Below are 23,784 nucleotides of genomic sequence, written 5' to 3'. Positions count from 1 at the left end.
TTTCTCTGATTTAATCTTCCAAATTTATAGAAAAACAACTTGGTATCTTCCTTACTCAATTCTTTAGTAAAGAAGAAGCAAACCATTCATGTTTATTCTGTTCTCTAAGCTAAATCACCATCAATCCTTTAAGTCTTACTCATAAAATTAATTTTCCATGAAACTTTATTCTAGATATTAATTATGAACTTCAACCTTAAGCTTCTCAATCAACAACATGTCTGCAGAAATCAAACAATCCAAATACAGATAATAAAACATAAAACAGATCTGAAGGCCACACAGGTATTACACCTAATGAAGCAGAAGCAATAAAATGTTAGTATTTGCATAAATACTATCTTGCATATCTTGTGCCAAATTGTCAGCTTCCCTCTCATGTACTCTTTTTAAAAAATCCTTATATAAGGCCTATTAAATATACAGATATTCTTAGTATTACAAAGAACTAGATTCAAGTTAAATGAACTATCAAAAACTTTCCATATAATAAATTTTATTTTTGTAATTTTTTAAAATCAGGAAATATAAATCTGAGACTTTAAAGCTGCCTTAACGAATATGCTTTCAACAAAAATATAAATCATCATATCTCTTTACATCATTCTAAAAATAATGTAGAATGGGACTGCCTACTGACAAGATAAAATTAAAACAGAAGTAACTTACTACAGTATTATTGAAATTCTGACATTATTGAAATTCTAACATTCTTTGCCAATTGCAAAGTACAGTAAAAATGCTGATAAAGCTTTGTATTGGCCTGAAACTATTTTTTTTTTTTTTAATAACTTAAAAAAAGTGACAGAAAATATTTAGGTCCTCTCAACTATTAACTTTGGTGTGAAATTATACCTGTTAGCTGAAAGATTGCTTTTGTTCTGCGTTGTGAAAATTCTAATTTATCAGCCACATCACTAACAGATACCCCTTACTTTTAAATAATAATTCTCAAATGTGAAGTATGTTTTAAGCCATTTATTCCTTTAAAATTATGTTAATAATTTTACTGCCTTCCCATTATGTTCCATCTAATGATGTGCTAATTCTTATGACCAATAAGAAGATTTCTCTTTCCAATAAGTGTTTCAGGTAAAGACTTGAAGGTATTTTATTAGACTAAAATCAATGCCAAATTTGAAAAGCAAATACAGGAGATAGAAGTGTAGAAAGGTCAGAGTGTGAAACTCTACCATAAATGTTTTCAGGGGTCAAAAGCATTTTTCCATTTAATTTTAAAAAGTGGATTTTCATTCAAAGGAAGAAAGGGAAGAATCAGAGATTACTTAAGTAGCTTAAAATCACTAAATCTTGCCATCTTCTACACAATTCAAGGAAAAAGCTATCTCTTTTAAACTTGAGGGCAACAAAATTTTCCCAAGAAAAAATCAAATAAATAATAAACAGTTCTGTAACAATTCTGGGGGCTAATATGTTGTAAATAAAGATTCAAATTCATGTTATAAAAAATTAAATGGAGTTTGCTACTAATTCTTACTTCACCAATTCTGTACACATTAAAAATAGCCAAATACTACTAAATACCAAAAACCACTAAATGTTCATATTCTTTGACCCACTTCTGTAATTTTGCTCATGTTCTTGACCTACTTTTGAGCCACCAGGGAAGCCCAATTATATCCTAAGAAAATTACCAAAAGAGGGCAATCCAGGTGTGACAAAAATATTCGCTATAATATGATTTGCTACACTAGGAAAAAATGTCCAGCCAACCAATAGAAATTTTTTTACCTTTTTTTTAATTCATCTATATTTACTTTTTACCAATTCATGTATTCCTTCTTTCCAGAAAGGGTTTTAGGTATCTTAACAATTCACTATTTATGTGTAAAATTTGGACCAAGGAAAAAACAATTTAAATACACCACTCAAGTAATATGGCCCAAACCAGTTGTTATGGTTGTACTTCAAAAGTTTATTCTGAATTTCTGAATAGCCAAGGTAAAAAACCAAAGTAGCCTTTAAATAATTCTCAGAGAAAAGAAGAAAGCAAAGTTCCTCAGAGAAAACAGTAATTGTCAATAGAGGGCATAGCTTTGGGATGATGGGTGTGAGCACACAATTTAAAAAATAATTATTAAACATTAAATGCATGAACATTTGCATTATAGGGGTCCCAGAAGGAGAAAAGAGAGAGAAAGGACCCGAGAAAATATTTGAAGAGATAATAGCTGAAAACTTCCCTAACATGGAAAAAGAAATAATCAACCAAATCCAGGAAGTACACAGAGTCCAAGAAAGGATAAACCCAAGAAGGAACGCACTGAGACACATGGTAATCGAACTAACAAAAATTAAATATAAAGATAAAATATTAAAAGCAACAAGGGAAAAATGACAAATTACAAGGGAACTCCTATCAGGCTACCAGATGATTTCTCAACAGAAACTCTACAAGCCAGAAGGGAATGGCATGACATATTTAAAGTGATAAAAGGGAAGAACCTACAACCAAGAATAACCAGCAAGACTCTCCTTCAGATTTGATGGAGAAATCTAAAGTTTTCCAGACAAGCAAAAATTAACAGAATTCAGCACCATCAAACCAGCTTTACAACAAATGCTAAAGGAACTTCTCTAGACAGAAAACAAGAGAAGGAAAAGTCCTACCTACAGAAAATAAACCCAGAACAATTAAGAAAATGGTAATAGGATCATACATATCAATAATTACCTTAAATGTAAATGGATTAAATGCACCAATCAAAAGACACATACTGGCTGAACAGATGAAAACATGTTCATGTACACACTTCTACTTCCCACATCACTCTGCTTGACCCCCACAAATTGTATGTAATTATTTTTTATTGTTAGGTTAATCATGTTCCCATTATGACTTGCAATTACAATTATCTTATTGTTAGGTTAATCATGTTCCCATTATGACTTGCAGTTACAATTATCTTTCATTTTTTGTCTGGTTATTGATTATGAAAACTGACAAACATCTTTTACTATTGTGATTATGTAACTATTATTCACTTAATACCACTGTATCATTACTGGTCAACAGACTTAGAATTCTATATCCCAAAACTGCCATTTAATAGAAAAACCTGTAATCACTTTTTAAAGTCCAGATGTATATCAGAATTACCTTGGAACTTTTTGAAAAATACAAATGCCCAGGTATTGCTTTTTTTTTTCAGAGCTCCAGATGTGTTTTTAATGAGCAGCCATATTTAAAAACAACTGGACTATATGAGGATCCCTTACTTTTATCTAGTTTGTTTCACTTTTTCTATTTCATATTCAGTGTTCCCACTTCAATCCGTTTGTTTTCCAATTTCTCCATCTTTCTTTTTTATGTTCTTTCTCAAGCCTTTACCTAGTATAGTAGAAAAGCTTTTGTATACATATATCTTTAAAAATATGCATAATACATATATATTTTAGAAAACTTATGAATTTTTGCCTAACTAAAAAATTTATGACATTTTGATTCCACTTGTTTGACTTAGTATGAATAGAATGCTATATTTCTAATTTTAAAAAAATAGATACATAGCAAGCAACAAAGGTTTACTGTATAGCACAGGGAACTATAGTCAAGATTTTGTATTAACCTATAATGGAAAATAATTTCAAAAATAACATACATGTATATGTACAACGGAATCACACACACACACAAAAGAATTCTATTTTTTTTAGATTTACTAATGTTTTACCTTTCTGCCAGTTTTTCTAAGTGTCCTATGGACATCTAATAATCTATGAGATAAAAAATTTTAAATATATTTGTGTAGGATATGATATTAATTAAACATAAATCTATTATATTTAAATTATTAACATCATTCAAGATGCTCCTATTCTTATTTTTTCTGCATTTGATAAAATATTCTCAGAGAAATGTTAATATGTCTCACTATAATTATATATTTTTTCTTTTCCCTATATTTTTTCTGATTTTTGCTTTATGTATCTTTCTTGTTAAGGTGTCTAATGGTTTATGATGTCTATCTTCTTTGTGAATTGTACCTTTTACCATTAAAAATATTCCTTTGTTTCATTTAAAATAAATTTTTAAAAATAATGATTAAAGATTATACAATAAGGAAAATACTTATGATAATGTTAAAGATACAAAATTATATACACACTATACAGTGATATAAAAGCATGATACATATGGAAAAGGTGAGATGGTCATACACATAACCTTTTTCCCCCATAAAATTATGATTTCCTTTACTGCAATGACCACCATATCATGCTGTTCTGTGCCAAAACATACCCAGAGGCTGAATGCTAAGCAGACAGTAGTAGTTTAATATTTTTTAACTTACTAAACTGTCTGTACTTACTTGACTTAATCAAGATAGTATTTGGTTTATAAAAATAGAAATAATCAGTATGTAACAAAAATAATACAAAATATTTTCTGATGAAGAATTCATTGCTACCACTGTCAACGGCAAGGTTGACTATAGACACCTTTCATAGCTGGAGAGCACCAAGAAGGCCTCAATCCACAACTTCCTTATACCACTCCATATATATTCCAAATTCTTCCTTAAAGCTCACAAGATGTTAACTACCAAGAAGTGTTACTATTTTTCTCAAATAAAACAATATGCGTCCTTTTAAAAAATGCTTTATTCATGTTTCAGAAGCCAGAATATTTCTTAGGTAGTTCAAATTTTTTATAAGAGAGCAACCAGAAATTTCCAAAATCAAACATGACCATGAAATTATAACAAAATTTTTGTATCATCAAAAAATTTAAAAATCATACCACAAAAACCTGATAGATTCTATAGTATTAAAAGTTGTCAAGTATGTCCTTTAATTCAGTTCCTATTTCTTGACTTTTTCTTGCTTCTCAAATAGCAAGTAACTACATAAAAATTTCCCCTTTTAACATAAGTAGGCTGAAAGCAAAACTTGGACTTTCACTGAGACTGCTTTTTACAATGGATATGTGCCCTCAAACACGTCAATCAAAACTGACAGTCTTTTAAAGTTAACGACTCTAACATATTTATACAAACGAACATGGAAATTGGATGATATTGTTATCATATGGACTCAAAAAATAGTACAGAAAAAACTGATCCATCCTTCCTCTCTATTGGTATCATCATAGGTAATTTCTTTGGCCTTAAACGCTTAAATATAGATGTTCAGAACACTAAAAAACACATTAAAAACAATGATGTTGGGTTACAATGACTCTAATAAAAATCACTACCCAGTCTTAAGATACAAAATAGTAGAATTAAGATTAAAGTCCAGATATTCTGTATCCCATTATACAAAAAAGAATTTATATACTCTGCCATCCATCCATTTATACATGATTCCATCTTTTTAAAAAACATATTCCCAGTCCCAGTTTTCCCATAAGATAGAGCACTGATGATACTTTAAAATTACCTCTTACAATCAACTTTGTTAAAAAAACAAAGGGGCTTTGATTCATATTGGAGACCTGGGAAAGCAAAAACTAATGCAGTAAAATGAAAAAGGTCAAACTATGTTTCCCTACCTACAATTTTTTTCAGATGTTTAAAATGTGGTAAAATAAAGAGAAGAAAAATTTTAGATATTCTTAGATTTCATATCATACTCAACTTAGAGAAAAACAGAAGAGAGAGGAAAACAAGTAGATGGAAAAGATAAGAAACATTCCAAAGTATCAAAGGAGAAGGGAGTAAGTTCCAAAGCATTAATAAAAGGAGACTGATGATAGCCTTAACTCACGGACCAAGGGATCATTAGTTTTGCACCTGAATGGTCAATTTTGATTAACCACAGTTTTAAGTTCTTTAACTGTTATTTAGACAAGATTTATTTCAAATTGGAAGAGCAGGAAAAAAGCAGAGGCTGACAGACATCCAGGGGGAGAAATTCTTAGAATATTACATTAATAACAAAAATAAAGTTTTCTGATCAAATTTAGCTCAAGACCATATCCAATATTTGGTGAATAATTTACTCATCCCTTTCACAAAGAATTGTCAATTATTTTTAAGGGACATCATATTTTTAAAAATTGTTGTTCAGTCACCCAATTGTGTCTGATTCTTTGTGACCCCATGGACTGCAGCACAACAGGCCTCCCTCACCATCTCCCAAGTTCATGTCCATCGCATGGTAATCATGGTAACCAGTATAGTACTTTTGAGAGAGAAATGAGGGAATGGATACCAAAGAATATGACAATTCCAAAAAAGGTAGGTATGACTCATTAGACTGGATAAAATATTAATTTTTAAAGCTACTGTTATTGCTTCTTGGCCTTTTGGCTAAGATCAAGTGTAAAAGCTACTGTTATCAAGTATAAGGTAATTATTCCTTTAATAATTTCCTATCACAGAAGCAGCTTATTTAATGCATCAAAAGATTCTAGACAGGGAGTTCCTTTCAAAGTCAAAAGAAAATTTTCTTACACAAAACTCAACACTTCTCAGAAGTTAAGAGGAAAATGTACAGGTAAAAGAATTAGAGGATAGTTCTGTCCCAACTGTAGCTTTTAGTGTTTTGTTCTAAAATATGTCCCTGATATGAGAACACAATCAAGTTAGGATTCATGCGTAACAAAGGAACAGTACAGCACTCAAGGTATCTACAAGCCTAAAAGAGATGACACATCACTCATTTTGTCTCATTTTAGTTGTCTTCCATTACCAAATATCCACTGGCTCCCTTCTATGACATCTGCTTAAGAGCCATGTGAGTTCTCCTTGAGTTCTAAAATGCTTAAAATGCAAAATCCCAATGATTCTAGGTTTAGCTCTACTGAACTCTTCTAGAGTCCTAAAAGAAGCAGTTATTACACACATTCTAAGCCTGATGAAAGTTATTCTTCATAAATGCCAGTCTTTTTACAGCAGTGTCACTATATGACCATAAAGGGTGATGTGGGAAGAGTAACAGCTGGGCATCTCTTGTTCTCTAGAATTCTAAAAGTCTACAATTCTGGGAGAAAAAACTGGAGAGCAAGCTGCCTGAATTAAACATGAAAATATGCCATGATGTTTCTTTTTTGAATTTTGACTTAATTAGGTCCACTTTCATTAGCCAAAGGGGGAACTTGTCTATAGAATTACAAACAATCATTATTTTTGAATTAAGAATATATGAAATCATATTAAAAATAAAATGATTTTGAAAAACTACATTCTATAGCCCTAAATGCCCTCAGTTTTCCATTAGAGAGGAATGAAAGAGAATTCAGTAATTTTTTATATATACTCCGAAGCTAGAGTTTCTCTTAATTTTTAAATTTCAAAGCAATACAGAAACCAATGGAACTTTGTGTTGCTGATTAAAATTTGAAGAAATGATCCACATGGACACACTCCAGAATCCTGTATAATGGATACAGTATAATGTTAACTACTATTCAATGTAAACTACAAACAAAACCTGAGAGGTAAAGTGAAAAAGAGAGTCCTATAGGTATCTGACTTGGGTCATTCCTGCAGACATGGGTACGACATGAAAATGTGAACAAAAAATACTAAACTAGATCTCAGATCTCTCTCTTGAGTCTGGGGTGACAATTCCAAGCATATATTTGGAATCTTAGTCAAATGTCAGGATGAGTCATTCCACTCTTTTAACATATTTTACTTACTCTGGTCAGCATAGTTTTTGGCCTTGAGTTCAAGTTGTCTTGTTTGAGATTCTAAAGATTCCACTCTGGTCTGTAAATCTTTTTTTTCTTGTTCTTGAGAGTCTTCAAATTCAATGAATTTCTAATAAAGAAAAATATATTATTTTCATTAGATAAATGAAACTTTTTAACATTATAAACTCCCGTGCTTCTTGGTATCAAGAATCACAAGTAGGCATTAACTACTCAAAACAATCTCATGTTTGGTAAAGGTAAAGATGTAAAGGTCTAGGGGACTTTCCTGACAGTGCAGTGGTTGAGATTCCATACTTCCACTCAGGGAGCATGGGTTTGATCCCTGGTCAGGGGAACTAAGTTCCTACATGCCTCACAGCATGGCCAAAAATTTTTTTTAAAAATCAAGGTTTAAAAGTCTCCAAATATAGAAGTGAAAAGATGACAAAATAATGTTTATGAAAATGTATCTACTTCATTATAACATGCATTTCAAAGAAAATATATAAATCTTTTAACTTAGCCTATAACATGTAAAACAGAAAAGTATAGAATAATGAAATATCAATAAACATATATTAAATGATTCTCTGAATAATGAACAGTCTTCTAAATTACCTGAACCATGTGCTAGAAATATCTCCATTAATCAAATTTACTAAAATCACTCTCATTATGGAATTATCAATATATCTCTCTTCATCTTGCTTTATGAATTGTTTTATCTGCATCATTTGACAACTGACTACTCATTTCTCCTTAAAAAAATTTCCCCCAATTTGATCTTCTCCTTGTTTTCTTCCCACTTTGCTGATTGCTCCTTCTTGGTCTTCATTCTTCCTCTTGTCCCCACTTTCTTAACACCGGCAAGCTCACTCCCTGCACAACTCTTTTTCTTCATTGTTTCTTCTTATTACCTAGTGACCATAACGTTAAATGCTAAATGAATGCTAACAACCTCCAAATTTCTAACTCAGTCTCTAGCCCAGATCTGAATTCTAGATTTGCAATGTTCAAATGCCCACGGGACAACTTCATCTGAATGTCTAATAAGAGCCTTAGGGCTTTCCTGGGGGTCTAGTGGATAAGAATCCAACTGCCAATGCCAGGGTTCAAGCCCTGCTCCAGGAAGATCTCACATGCTGCAGAGCAACTAAGCCCAGTGTCCTAAAGCCCTCAAGCCACAACTATTGAGGACTCCTTAGAGCTGGTGCTTCACAACAAGAGAAGCCACCACAATGAGAGAAACTCATTCACTGCAACTACAGATAGCTCCCACTCTCCCTAACTGGAGAAAGCCTGCATGTAGCAAGGAAGACCCAATGCAGTCAAAAATAAATAAATAATTAAGGAAAAAAAAGAAACCTTAAATTAACATGTCAAAGCTTGCTCCTCTTGGTCTTACCTAGCTCATTAAATTACTGTGGTCAATTGTTCAGACCCAAAATTCTACTTCAATTCAATCCACTGGCAAATCTACCTTCAGATTTGACCACTTATCATCTTCATCACCATCCTGCTCTGTGCCACCATTATCCATTGCCTGGATAAGTACAGCAGCAGTATTTTCCAAACTGGCCTCCTACTTCCACCTATGCCCTTTACAATGCATTTTCCACACAGTAGTTAGGGTGACCCTTTTAAAAAATCATATCAACATTTGCCTATACTGAAAATACTTTCATATGCGGAAAAAATTTCATTCTTCCAAAGTCCTTAACCATAGCCTCTGCAGGACCAATATAATCAATCATCCTCTTACTTATTTGACATCATTTTTTTTACATTTATTATATGCTTGTTGCTTTAAATAACTGAGATTTGGAATGGTTTGTTATGCAGTAATAGTTAACTGATATAAATATATTAACAGTGATTAAAAACTTTTTATCCAGAAAAAATAACGTGCATAGAATACGAAGTATAAAATCACTGAGATGATTGTTTTATCCCCAATTCTCTCTTCCACTGGTGTCAGACATGGACATTTGAATTTAATTTTTGACATTATTTTCTAATACTCTTCATTCAGATATTTAAATGGCTCACTCTGCCCTCACCTCCTTAACATCTTTGTTCAAATGTTAGCTTCTTACTAAGACTTCCTTTACCTATCATATTTAAAACTGCAACACCCACTCACTACTTCTCTTGTTTCTTCCTCTATTGCACTTATCCTCATCTAAAACACTAGCAGTTCAGTTCAGTCACTAAGTCACGTCTGACACACTGCAACCCCATGGGCAGTAGCACGCCAAGCTTCCTGGTCCATCACCAACTGCTGGAGCTTACTCAAATTCATGTCCATTGAGTTGGTGTTGCCATCAAACCATCTCATCCTCTGTCACCCACTTTTCCACCTTCAATCTTTCGCAGCATCAGTGTCTTTTCAAATGAGTCAGTTCTTTGCATCAGGTGGCCGAAGTATTGGAGTTTCAGCTTTAGCATCAGTCCTTCCAATGAATACTCAGGACTGGTTTCCTGTAGGATGAACTGGTTGGATCTCTTGATGTCCAACAGACTCTCAAGAGTCTTCTCCAACACCACAGTTCAAAAGCATCAATTCTTCAGCGCTCAGCTTTCTTTATAGTCCAACTCTCACATCCACACATAACTACTGGAAAAACCATAGCTTTTACTAGACAGACCTTTGTTGGCAAAGTAATGACTCCACTTTTTAATATGCTATCTAGGTTGGTCATAGCTTTTCTTCCCAGGAGCAAGTGTCTTTTAATTTCATGGCTGCAGTCACCATCTGCAGTGATTTTGAAGCACAAAATATAAAGTCTGTCACTGTTTCCATTGTTTCCCCATCTATTTGGCATGAAGTGATGGAATTGGATGCCATGACCTTAGTTTTTTGAATGCTGAGTTTTAAGCCAACTTTTTCACTCTCCTCTTTCACTTTCATCAAGAGGCTCTTTAGCTTTTCTTCACTTTCTGCCATAAGGGTGGTGTCATCTGCATATCTGAGGTTATTGATATTACTCCTGGCAATCTTGATTCCAGCTTATGCTTCATCTAACCTGGCATTTTGCATGATGTACTCTGCACATAAGTTAAATAAGCATGGTGACAATATACAGCCTTGACATACTACTTTCCCTATTTGGAACCAGTCTGTTGTTCCATGTCCAGTTCTAACCGTTGCTTCTTGACCTGCATACAGATTTCGCCAGAGGTAGGTCAGGTGGTCTGGTATTCCCACCTCTTCAAGAATCTTCCACAGTTTGTTGTGATCCACACAGTCAAAGGCTTTGGTATAGTCAATAAAGCAGAAGTAGATGTTTTTCTGGAACTCTCTTGCTTTTTTCATGATACAATGGATGTTGGCAATTTGATCTCTGGTTCCTCTGCCTTTTCTAAATCCAGCTTGAACATCTAGAAGTTCACAGTTCACATACTGTTGAAGCCTGGCTTGGAGGATTTTGAGCATTACTTTGCTAGCGTGTGAGATGAGTGCAACTGTGCAGTACTTTGAGCATTCTTTGGCATTGCCTTTCTTTAGGATTAGACTGAAAACTGACCTTTTCCAGTCCTGTGGCCACTGCTGAGTTTTCCAAATTTGCTGGCATATTGAGTGCAGCACTTTCACAGCAACATCTTACAGGATTTGAAACAGCTCAACTGGAATTCCATCACCTCCACTAGCTTTATTCATGGTGATGCTTCCTAAGGCCCACTTGACTTCACATTCCAGGATGTCTGGCTGTAGGTGAGTGATCACACCATCATGGTTATCTAGGTTATGAAGATCTTTTTTGTATAGTTCTTCTGTGTATTCTTGCCACCTCTTCTTAATATCTTCTGCTTCTGTTAGGTCCACACCGTTTCTGTCCTTTATTGTGCCTATCTTTGCATGACGTGTTCCCTTGGTATCTCTAATCTTCTTGAAGAGATCTTTAGTTTTTCCCATTCTATTGTTTTCCTCTATTTCTTTGCGTTGATCACTAACTAAGGCTTTCTCATCTCTCCTTACTATTCTTTAGAACTCTGCATTCAAATGGGTATATCTTTCCTTTTCTTCTTTGCCTTTAGGTATTTGCCTCAGCTGTTTGTAAGGCCTCCTCAGACAACATTTTGCCTTTTTGGATTTCTTTTTCTTGGGGATGGTCTTGATCACTGCCTCCTGTACAATGTCACGAACCTGCGTCCATAGTTCTTCAGGCACTCTATCAGATCTAATCCCTTGAATCTATCACTTCCACTGTATAATAGTAAGGGATTTGATTTAGGTCATACCTGAAAGGTCTGGTGGTTTTCCCTACTTTCTTCAATTTAGGTCTGAATTTTACAATAAGGAGTTCATGATCTGAGCCACAGTCAGCTCCTGTTCTTGTTTTTGCTGACTGTATAGAGCTTCTCCATCTTTGGCTGCAAAGAATATAATCAATCTGATTTCAGTATTGACCATCTGGTGATGTGCATGTGTAGAGTCGTCTCTTTTAACTTTCTACTTTTGCATTCCAGTCCCCTATAATAAAAAGGACATTGTTTTTGGACCAGAGTTCTAGAAGGTCTTGTAGGTCCTTCATAGAACCGTCCAACTTCAGCTTCTTTAGCATTACTGGTTGGGACATAGACTTGGATTACTGTAATACTGAATGGTTTGCCTTGGAAACGAACAGAGATCATTCTGTCATTTTTGAGATTGCACCCAAGTACTGCATTTCAGACTCTTCTGTTAACTATGAGCTACTCCATTTCTTCTAAGGGATTCTTGCCCACGGTAGTAGATATAATGGTCATCTGAGTTAAAGTCACCCATTCCAGTCCATTTTTGTTCACTGATTCCTAAAATGTCAATGTTCACTCTTGCCATCTCCTATTTGACCACCTCCAATTTACCTTGATTCATGGACCTAACATTATTGTTCTTTACAGCATCAGACTTCATACTTCCATCACCAGTCACATCCACAACTAGGCGCTGTTTTTGCTTTAACTCCATCTCTTCATTCTTTCTGGAGTTACGTCTCCACTGATCGCCTGCAGCATATTGGGCACCTACTGACCTAGAGAGTTCATCTTTCAGTGTCCTATCTTTTTGCCTTTTCATACTGTTCATGGGGTTCTCAAGGCAAGAAAATTGAATTAGTTTGCCATTCCCTTCTCCAGTGGACCACGTTTTGTCAGAACTCTCCACCATGACCCATCTGTCTTGGGTGGCCCTACAAGGCATGGCTCACGGTTTCATGGACTTAGACAAGGCTATGGTCCATGTGATCAGTCTGGTTAGTTTTCTGTGACTGTGGTTTTCATTCTGTCTGCCCTCTGATGGATAAGGATAAGAGGTTTATGGAAGCTTCCTGATGGGAGAGACTGGAGAGACTGACTGTGGGGGAAACTGGGTCTTATTCTGATGGGGTGGGGCCATGCTCAGTAAATCTTTAATACAATTTTCTGTTGATGGGCGGGGCTGTGTTTCCTCCCTATTGTTTTACCTGAGGCCAAACTATGGTGGAGGTAATGAAGATAATGGCAACCTCCTTCATGCCATTATCTTCATTACCTCCACCACAAGGAGTCACTCAGTGCCCCCAACCCTGAACCAGGCCACCGATGACCCAAGCCTCTGCTGAAGACTCCAGGACACTCACGGGCAAGTCTGGGTCAGTCTCTTGTGGAGGTCACTGCTCCTTTTTCCTGGGTCCTGGTGCACACAAGGTTTTGTTTGTGCCCTCCAAGAGCCTGTTTCCCCAGTCCTGTGCAAGTTCTGGTGGCTTTATGGTGCGGTTAATGGCAACCTCCTCCAAGAGGGCTTATGCCATACCCAGGTCTGCTGCACCCAGAGCCCCTGCCCCTGCAGCAGGCCACTGCTGACCCATACCTCTGCAGAAGACACTCAAACACAGTTCTGGCTCCGTCTCTGTGGGGTCTCTGGGTCCTATATATTTCAGTAATTTATCTTATTTATAACCTGCCTTGCCTCACTAGAATGCAGGTTTCAGGTGGGTAGGGATTTGTTTTGCTTGCTGTTTTATTTCCAGGGCAAAGAATGACAATGGTGCACAACAGGTGCTCAGATATTTGTTAAATGAATGAATACATGAAAAAATCTTCAGAGTAAAAAAACTAAAGCCCATATAGAAAAGTGGATAGTTCACAAATAAACTTGTTGTTGCTGTAGTTCAGTTGCTATGTCCAACTCTGACAAGTAGCATGCCAGGCTTCCCTGTCCTTCACTATCGCCCAGTTTGCTCCAATTCATGTCCACTGAGTTGGACATGAGATCTAACCATCTCATCCTCTGCCACCCTCTTCTCCTTTCTCCTTCAATCTTTCTTTCCCAGCATCAGGTCTTTATCAATGAGTTGGCTCTTCTCATCAGGTAGCCAAAATATTAGAGATTCAGCTTCACCATCAGTCCTTCCAATGAATATACAGGGTTGATTCTGTTAGGAAATAAATATCACTAAATACACTCTAGTTTTGATATGAAATTTGCTATTACCTACTTCATCTATCCTGAAACTTTTCAATCACTGTAGTAGACATTCTGCACACACTATCTTCCTTTGAAGAACTTCTCCCCAGTTTTATGCTAAATCTATTCAGCTCATACAATTTGACTAGTGAGGACTCCATCTCCCTAGGTCTGGGCATACAACCTGAACCAGACTGATCAGAGTCCTCTCTCTGGGACACGTGCTAGCTTTTGGAAAGAATTATACCTCTTTTCAGCTGAAGAGACATCCTTTTCAACAGATGGAAAGAGCATGCCTCAAAACAAAATCAATATAAAAGAAAACAAAGAACATGTGGCAGGGGCAGCAAGGATCCCTAATTAGAGATACCATTTGAGTCTTAGATTCAATATTTCCTGGAGCCAGCATTTCCTAATTGTTTTATTTTTTTCAGTTACATTAGCCAATAAATTCTATTTTTATAGAGGCTTGAGTTGGTTTCTATCACAAGAAACTGAAAGCGTCCTATATATTCATCTACTTTCCCTCAAGAGCTATTCTATTTTCTCATTTATTAGCCAATATTTCCTCACCTTTGAAGCCTGAAACATCCAACATCTGACACATTGGTTCTTAATCATTCAGGGGTCTGCCTTCCCAAACCCTGCCCTCTACTTTCCTATGAAAATATTTCATATTTCAGAGATTTCTGGGAAGCCTGAAGCAGCCACTGTCTAATTTTCTATAGAGTATTAATCTAAAAATGATTACATTAAGGAGTACTCCAGAAAATCCGAATTTTAAATGTGTGTTAAATCTTGGTTTGGAAATGTGCAGCTGCTGCCCTCCTTTAAAATGCTAATTCCTACTGCACAACAAAAATAAATATTCCTCAGTTCTGATAAGGCACATTAACAGATCACAACAAGGCAGTGAAAGCCTGGGAGGACAAACACTTCACAATAGACTTCAAAGAGTAATCAAGAAAAAGTAACAAATGACTGAAATTTTCAAAACTGTTTTCCAAGAAAAATCTATCTGTCAAATAGGTTAGTTTTGAGCCACTGTTTCATGAAATATCCCTGATACCACAGATAATCTTGAGAAAAGAAGCTGCTATAGGGTAGGATAATTCAAAAGAACAACACTGATAATAAGTATAAAAAACTTCAGAAAATGGCCTGGTTCTATATGGCACTTGGCAATAATGTGAAAGTAAAAAACATAAAAATTTAAGAAAGAAATTAGATATAGAGAGTGCCATGAAATTCAATCAGCTGCTAAAATAAGACTGTTCGCAAAAAAAGATATAGACTCCTGGTTCTAATGGGAGTCTTTTTCTGTCTCTTTCTGTACTGAATCTTCTCATGCTATATTTCACTATATATTCATACATATTTCACTATAGTGAAAATAATTAGGCAATAAGTGGCATGGATTACACTAATGGAAAGTTCTCCTCTATGCTCAGAGACCCTAGGTGGCCTAGTTAGCATATATATGTGAGTACTGCTGAAACTCTTCATAGCTTTATAGACTACAAACATGTTTGACTCAAGTTTTAAAATCTTAACTTACTTCAAAATAACATGTCTGCTTTCTACTCCTGTATTTTCAAATTAACACACAAACTGAGACAACATAAAAATAGGAACGAAGCCCGTTCTGTCACTTTCTAGTCAAAGAAAAATTATTGTTACAATTAAATAAAACCACACACTTACAATGACTGTTTTCCAGATGCCAGCAGAAGTAGACTAGGCAGTGAAGTAGTGCAAAGAAATTTACTACAAACTACTAAGTAATGACATTCAAAAGACTAAATCAAATAACACATTAACTAAAAAGTAAAAACTCTTTGTTCAACCAATCTATGCACTTACTTCATGACAGCCACCAAAGAAATAGTTATCAAAATAACATGCTAAGTACTACAATGGAACCAAGTATAAGGGCCAATAGAAACACAGAGAAATAAGTAACTAAATCTGCTTTAAATAAAAAAGAAAGAGAAGCCATTCTGGCTACCTTGAAAAAAATATATTATCTGACAAAATTTGGTAAAAACATTACAGGCAGAGTTAATAGCATATGCAAATGCATAGAGGCATAAAGATCACGGCATGCCCAAGGAGATGAAACTCAGGATTTGGAATTTCAGTAAATGATGTAAAGGGTAAACCATTAGCCAAAGAGTGAGTTGGAAATCTCTCCTCTGATTCACAAAAGGTAGTAAGTGGGCAAGTAAGATTCCATTCATCCATCCGTTCTTTCAACACACAACTTGAGTATTCTAAGGTGATGAGAATGTAGATTATAAGACACTCCTGGTCCCTATGCTCCACTACTTGAAATTTGGCAGAGGAAAATAAACATTAAATATGTGTAACTGATGGGAATTTCCTGGCAGTTCCGTGGTTAGTATTCCTCACTTCCGCTACAGAGGGACGACCCAGGTTAGATCCTGGTTGGGGAACTAAGATCCCACAAACCGTGTGACATCGTCAAAAAAAAACTGACAGAAGACTGATATGCAAAGATAAGTAACACGATAGTTGTCTACTTGGAGGTTACTGCTGATAAGGAATGGTTGTTATTTCTTGTACTTTTTTTTCTTTTAGCAGCCTTATAGTTTGTATGGTAAGTAAGTCAAATTAGTATACTATACTGTGTTACACATTTCACAATCCACAGAATTGTCTCTTTCATACAATTAACAGTTGAAAACTGCAAAACAATTTTTTTAATGCTTTGTTTCTATCTTTAGAGAGACTTTTTTTTTTAATTGGAGTAAAGCTGACTTACAATACTGCGTTACTTTCACTTGGGTACACAGCAAAGTGAATCAGTTACACACACACGTCTGTGTGCGCTGTGCTGTTGTTTCAGTTGTGTCCGACTCTGAGACCCCATGGGCTGTAGCCCTCCAGGCTCCTCTGTCCATGGGATTCTCCACGCAACAATACTGAAGTGGGTTGCCAAGCCCTCCTCCAGGGGCTCTTCCCAAACCAGGGGTCAAACCCACGTCTCTTGTCTCCTGCACTGGCAGGCGGGTTCTTTACCACAAGCACCACCAGGGAAGCCCACATACACATATATCCACTCTTTTTTTTTAGATTCACTCCCCAATAGACCATTACAGAGTATTGAGTAGAGGCTATTACCTTCTCAGTGATAACAACATGGGATAACACAACCTTGGTTTACAACTTTATCCCAGGCTTGTGATGTGATTCTCTCCAAGACTTTTTAAAATGAGGATTTAACATTTCAAACTCTGAATACAAAAAAGACTTTAAAAATCATAGTTCAAGTTCACACACAATGCAACCACACTGTAATCATATGTGACTCAAGAGATAGGATATCAGAAAAGTGTATAATGTGGAAATAACATGATATGACTAAAGACATTTCTGAGACATTTAAACAGACCTAAAGGATTAAAAAAAGTTTATAAAGAGCAAAAAGTTCATCAAACTGAAAGAAACTAAGGAAATCCAGTATAGGATATCAGAAAAGTGTATAATGTGGAAATAACATGATATGACTAAAGACATTTCTGAGACATTTAAACTGAGACCTAAAGGATTAAAAAAAGTTTATAAAGAGCAAAAAGTTCATCAAACTGAAAGAAACTAAGGAAATCCAGTATGGGCAAGCTCAGAGATTTGAGAAAGAGAATGGCCTGAGATAAGGATGGAATGTAGATAAAGAACAAATCATATAGAGCCTTACAGGATACTGGGTCACATTAGGATGTTGGAACTCCACTCATACTTTGAAAAGCTTAGTTTGCAAGGATATGGAAAATGGGCTGTGCTGAGAAGGAAACAAGAGTATTTGAATGGAGACCAAAGGTAACCACATTAATGAGAAATTATTACATGCTAGCAGTGAGGATGGAAAGATGAAAATGAATTCAAGATATTTTGGAGATAAACAGGACTGGTGACTGAATGAAAAAGCGAGAATGAAAGCTCAGGAAAAAGTCAAGCTTCCTGAACTGACCACAAGTGAGGATGGTGGTATCACTTGTTGAGTATAAACGAAGAGAGAGTGGTATGAGTAATAGAATAGTTTGTTTTTTTTTTTTTTTCAGATAGTTTCCTCCATTTTTATTGAAAAGTCAGGCTTTTATCAGTCTCCCATCAGGCCTCCCTTTCAGGCTTCCAGCAATGCAAAGAGGATCTTAACACTAAATGAGTACAAATTTCCACTTAGTCCAGCCTGTGGCCTGTGTTTCTAGGGGACCCAACACGAGGAAATTTTGAAGGCAAGTTTTTCTCCTTCTAGCGCCTCCTCAAAGCTGGAGGAGGGGCTAGAAGGAGATAACCCTTCCTTTCCCCGCGCATTCAGTAAGCTTCATCCTTTCACCTCTTCTGCCTTGAAAAATGTGCTCTCTCAGGAAGTGTTGGTTGCTCAGTCATGTCCAACTCTTTGCGACCCCATGGTCCATAGCCCACCAGGTTCCTCTGTCCATGGATTTCTCCAGGCAGGAAAACTGGAGTGGGTTGCTATTTCCTCCTCCAGGGCATCTTCCTCATCCAGGGATCGAACCCAGGTCTCCTGCATTGCAGACAGATTCTTTACCATCTGAGCCACCAGAGAAGCCAGGGAAGCTCTTACAGGAAATGAACTGACAGACTCATCCACACTGAGGTTTACATGGTGGACAGGGCTTCATTGCTAACTTCTCTTGGGGTATTTTAAGTTCAAATGATGTGAAATCCAAGAGCTGAACTAGGAAAACTGAAACTTTACACACCAGAAAGTAGACTGTGCCTTCTCAGAGTGCACATCCTTGGGGTTCAGCCATATGGCCTCACTTCTCACAGCCTCATGGGTGGATGAGCCCCATCTCCTTTTTGGGATGCTTTCCCTATGTTCTGCAAACCACAGGTTCTGGGGGGTCACACCCTCTCTTGGTTGTAAGGCTGTTTGATTCTTTATCCAAGGAGGAGACAATTACAATGTTTTGCCCCAAAGCTCCCACCCGTCCCACCTGGGAGGGCTGGCTGGGCTGGTATCCCTTTGGTGGCCAGTTGCTCCTGGATCTCCAGATGAAAGCTCCAGGCCGTGCCACTGATCTGAACCAGAACAACATTAACAAGAATAGAATAATAGAATAGATTTTAAATACCAAAGCAAACTACCTATGAGGTATTCAAGTGCACTATATGGAATATTTATTTGTAAAGGCATCTCATTATTTGGAATCTAACTGGTACAACCAGCATGGAAGTTAGCAATGTGGATCAAAGTCCTTAGAGAATGAATGAAAAGAGTGTTACTTTTACCATACTTTAAGAGCTCTGATACATGACCTCATACATAGTGTGATCCTACAAACATAAACTGGAGGAAAAGTAAATGGGCAAAAGAAAAGCTTTGGAGGTCTATATTAAAATGGCTGTTTAACAGTGATGAGATTTAGGATGACTTTATCTTTTTTTAATAGCCTTATTCTTAAGTAGTCTTCAGACTTCCCTGGCAGTCCAGTGGTTAAGACTTCCCACTTCCAATGCAGGCGGTTCTGGTTCTACCCCTGTTCGAGGAACTAAGATCACATATAGGGTTGATGAAGCCAACAAAAAAAAAAGAAGGAAGTCTAAAGATGCTGGGCTTTTTGTTTGTTTTTGCAATAAACAGGTAAAATTAATAAAGGAAAGGGGGAAATGCAAACTGTAGGCCTATACCCCTTTAAAGGTGGCTCAAGAGCTAAAGATAAACCTTGATTCATTTGCATTTCATCTCAGAAAAAGCTTGGTATATCAAGCATTCATTAATATTATCATTTATCTGACTAAAAATTTTTGTTTTTTTTCCTAATGTGGCTGCATGTGGTCTTAATTGCAGCATGCAGGATCTTAGTTCCCTGATCAGGAATTGAGCCCAGGTGCACTGAATTGGGAATGTGGAGGCTTAACCACTGGACAATCAGGGAAGTTTCTAGGATTTTTTTGAAATGCAGTTAATCAGAAAACTCTGAAATGGAATACTGAAACAGAGGAAAATCAATGTGAAGGGATAATTCACTTTTAATTATATAAAACTGGTTCCCTGGAGAAAAGAAAAGCTACCCACACTCCAGTATTTTGGAAAATTCCATGGACCATGTAGTTTATGGGGTCACAAAGAGTCAGACACAACTGAGCAACTTTCACTCACTCACTCACACATGGAGATAGTAAAGGACAGGGGAGCCTGACAGTCCACTGGGTCACAGAGTTGGACACATCTTAACTACTGAACATGTTATGTATATACCATGATAGTATATTAGATCTGTTGAAGCTGAATGCTAAAATACAAGAGTGATGTATTTCAGGACTAGAATATCGAAGTGTGGACCCATTCCAGAAAGCTTATTATTACTACAACTTGCATGAAACAGTACTTTTAGGGAATTCCCTAATGGTCCAGTGGTTAACACTCCACGTTTTCCCTGCTGGGGCACAGGTTCAGTCCATAGTCAGGGAACTAACATGCCACAACCTTGCATCACAGTCACCAAAAAAATAAATAAATAAATAAATAACAGGTTTTTTAGGCAAAGTAAATAGGATTTTGGAGACTGTACCCTAGCCAGAGACAGTTAAAAAAAAAAAAGTAAATGAATCTTCATAAGAAACCTGTAAGCATTCATTATTGATTTAATATGATTCAATTTCTTGCCAGTGGCATAACTTTATAAAAATGGCCAACCTACATTACATTTGGCAAATGGTAGGGTTAGGGCAATATCAAAATCAAGGCAGGAGAGAGGCAGTTTCTCAAACTACAAAACAATACTATCCCTAGAGAATTCTGGTTCCTTTCCCCCAACACAGGAGAGTCTGTCAGATCCCTCAGATGTGTTGGTATAGATGCACACCTCTCCACAACCCACCTGTTTGTCCATCCGTTTTTCTAAGCTACTCTCACATACGCTTTTTTTAAAAAGTGTTAGGGGACTGGGATAAAAGCCCATAAATGGTCTTTTTCATCTTCTGTTACAAATACATCTTCATTAGATACTCCTTTCTCCTCTCAATAACTAATTGGCCAACAACAAATGTGACTCCAGACAAACTCTCCTGGGAGCAATGACACACTTAAAAAAAAAAAAAGTCAGTATACAATACAGACTTATCTCAGGATTCAAAAAGAATAATCTTTGTGATGAGGCAAAATGGTTTCAAGTTCAGATGGTTTATAGGAGCTGTTCTGCCACAATGTTCTGGAGAAAAACAAAGCTTTGAAAAAGCATTGTCCTTAAGCTAAAAAAAATCCCTAGAGACTATTGCTTATCGGAAAAAGACAGTGAAGTGAAGTGAAAGCCACTCAGTCATGTCCGACTCTTTGAGACCCCAAGGACTATACAGTCCATGGAATTCTCCCAGCCAGAATAGTGGAGTGGGTAGCCTTTCCCTTCTCCAGGGGATCTTCCCAACCCAGGGATCAAACCCAGGTCTCCCACATTGCAGGTGGATTCTTTACCAGCTGAGTCACAAGGGAAACCCAAGAATGCTGGAGTAGCCTATCCCTTCTCCATCAGATCTTTCCGACCCAGGAATCGAATCACGGTCTCCTGCGTTGCAGGTGGATTCTTTACCAACTGAGCTATGAAGTAAGCCCAGGAGAAAGATATTAACAGACAAAAAACAAGCAAAAATCCTTTACAACCTTTAAAGTAGTAACTTTGTATATAGTATTTTTCTTAAAAAAAAAAAAAAAAAAAAAAACACCAAATAAAAGGCTGACTTACTGCTCAGAATCTACCAATATATTATCCACCACCCATTTTTTACTCTGCAAAGTGGGGAAAAGAAACATTTCCATTATTTTAAATAATTATTGTTAAACTCAGTTCATTTAAATGTAACTGTTTTTCAATATAGTAGCTTTTAACAAATAAAAGAACAAACCATATTATTAAGCAATGCCTGAGGAATGTCATTCCCCAAACCCTCCCCAATCCAAAATGCAGAAAAAACTTCTAATACAAATGACTCAGTTTCTTCAAACCTAAATAACAAAGTGGGGGCGTGGGGTAGGAGGAGAGCACTTACAGATGATGAGATTCTTAAGAAACACAGAGAAAGGAAAGGGGGAAAGGGAAAGATATACCCAACTGAATGCAGAGTTCCACAGTATTGTAGGTGAGATAAGAATGCCTTCTGAGATGAACAATGCAAATAAAAAGAAGAAAATAACAGAATGGAAAAGACTATAAATCTCTTCAAGAAAACTGGAAATATCAAGGGAACATTTCATGCAAGGATGGGCACGATAAAGGATAGAAATGGTAAGGACCTAAGAAAAGCAGAAGAGATTAAGGAGAGGTGGCAAGAATACACAAAAGAACTATACAAAATAATTCTTGAAGATCCAGATAACCACAATGGTGTGGTCACTCATCTAGAGCCAGACATCCTGGAGTGTGAAGTCAACCGGGCCTTAGAAAGTACTACTACAAACAAAGTCAGTGGATGTGATGAAATTCCAGCTGAGCTATTTCAAATCCTAAAAGATGATGCTGTGAAAGTGCTGCACTCAATAAGCCAGCAAATTTAGAAAACTCAGCAGTGGCCACAGGACTGGAAAATATTAGTTTTCATTCCAATCCCTAAGAAGGGCAATGCCAAAGAATGTTCAAACTACTGTACGACTGCACTCATTTAACATGCTAGCAAGGTGATGTTCAAAATCCTTCAACCTAGGCTTAAATAGTATGTGAATCGAGAACTTCCAGAGGTACAAGACGGATTTAGAAAAGGCAGAGGAACCAGAGATCAAATTGCCAACATTCGCTGGATCATAGAGAAAGCAAGGGAATTCCAAAAAAATATCTACTTCTGCTTCATTGACTATGCTAAAGCCTTTGACTGTGTGGGTCACAACAAACTGGAAAATTCTGAAAGAGATGGGAATACCAGACCTCCTTACCTGCCTCCTGAGAAACCTGTATGCAGGTCAAGAAGCAACAGCTGGAACTGGACACGGAACATCTGACTGGTTCAAATTTGGGAAAGGAGTACAGCAAGGCTGGCTGTATACTGTCACCCTGCTTATTTAACTTATATGCAGAGTACATCATTCGGAATGTCAGGATGGATGAATCACAAGTTGGAATCAAGAAATAACAACCTCAGATATGCAGATGATATCACTCTAATGGCAGAACATGAAAAGTAGCCAAAGAGCCTCTTGATGAGGGTGAAAAACAAGAGTAAAAATGCTGGTTTAAAACTCAACATTCAAAAAACTAAGATTATGGCATCTGAACTCATCACCTAATGGCAAACAGATGGGGGAAAAGTGGAAGCAGTAACAGATTTTATTTTCTTGGGCTCCAAAACCACTGTGGACAGTGACAGCAGCCATGAAATTAAAAGACGCTTGGGTTTGGTCCTTGGAAGAAAAGCTATGACAAAACTAGACAGTGTATTAAAAAGTAGAAATATCTACTTTGTCGACAAAAGTCCATATAGTCAAAGCTATGGTTTTCCCAGTCATGTACGGATGTGAAATGTGAAACCATAATGAAGGCTGAGCACCGAAGAATTGAAGCTTTCGAACTGTGGTTCTGAAGAAGACTCTTGAGAGTCCCTTGGACTGCAAGGAGATCAAACCAGGCAATCCTAAAGGAAATTGACCCAGAATACTCATTGGAAGGACTGATGCTGAAGCTGAAACTCCAATACTCTGGCCATCTGGTGTGAAGAGCCAACTCATTAGAAAAGACCCTGATGTTGGGAAAGAGTGAAGGCAGGAGGAAAAGGGGAT

At 36.6% G+C, this 23,784-nt stretch overlaps 1 protein-coding gene across 4 annotated transcripts in view; it reads right to left on the bottom strand.

Annotated features, from left to right (window-relative positions):
* The window catches only part of SPAG9 (sperm associated antigen 9), a 154,110-nt gene that overhangs the window by 113,218 nt on the left and 17,108 nt on the right, over positions 1 to 23,784 (bottom strand). For all 4 annotated transcript variants that reach the window (XM_061143714.1, XM_061143711.1, XM_061143713.1 and 1 more), the window contains exon 2: positions 7,613 to 7,733. In XM_061143714.1, coding sequence (XP_060999697.1) covers positions 7,613 to 7,733 — 121 coding nt within the window. The remainder of the gene's footprint in view (positions 1 to 7,612; positions 7,734 to 23,784) is intronic.

The sequence above is a fragment of the Dama dama genome, chromosome 5 (assembly GCF_033118175.1).
Source record: "Dama dama isolate Ldn47 chromosome 5, ASM3311817v1, whole genome shotgun sequence".
Lineage (NCBI taxonomy): Eukaryota > Metazoa > Chordata > Mammalia > Artiodactyla > Cervidae > Dama > Dama dama.
Note: the sequence above shows the minus strand (reverse complement) of the source record. Positions and strands in the feature narration are given on the sequence as shown.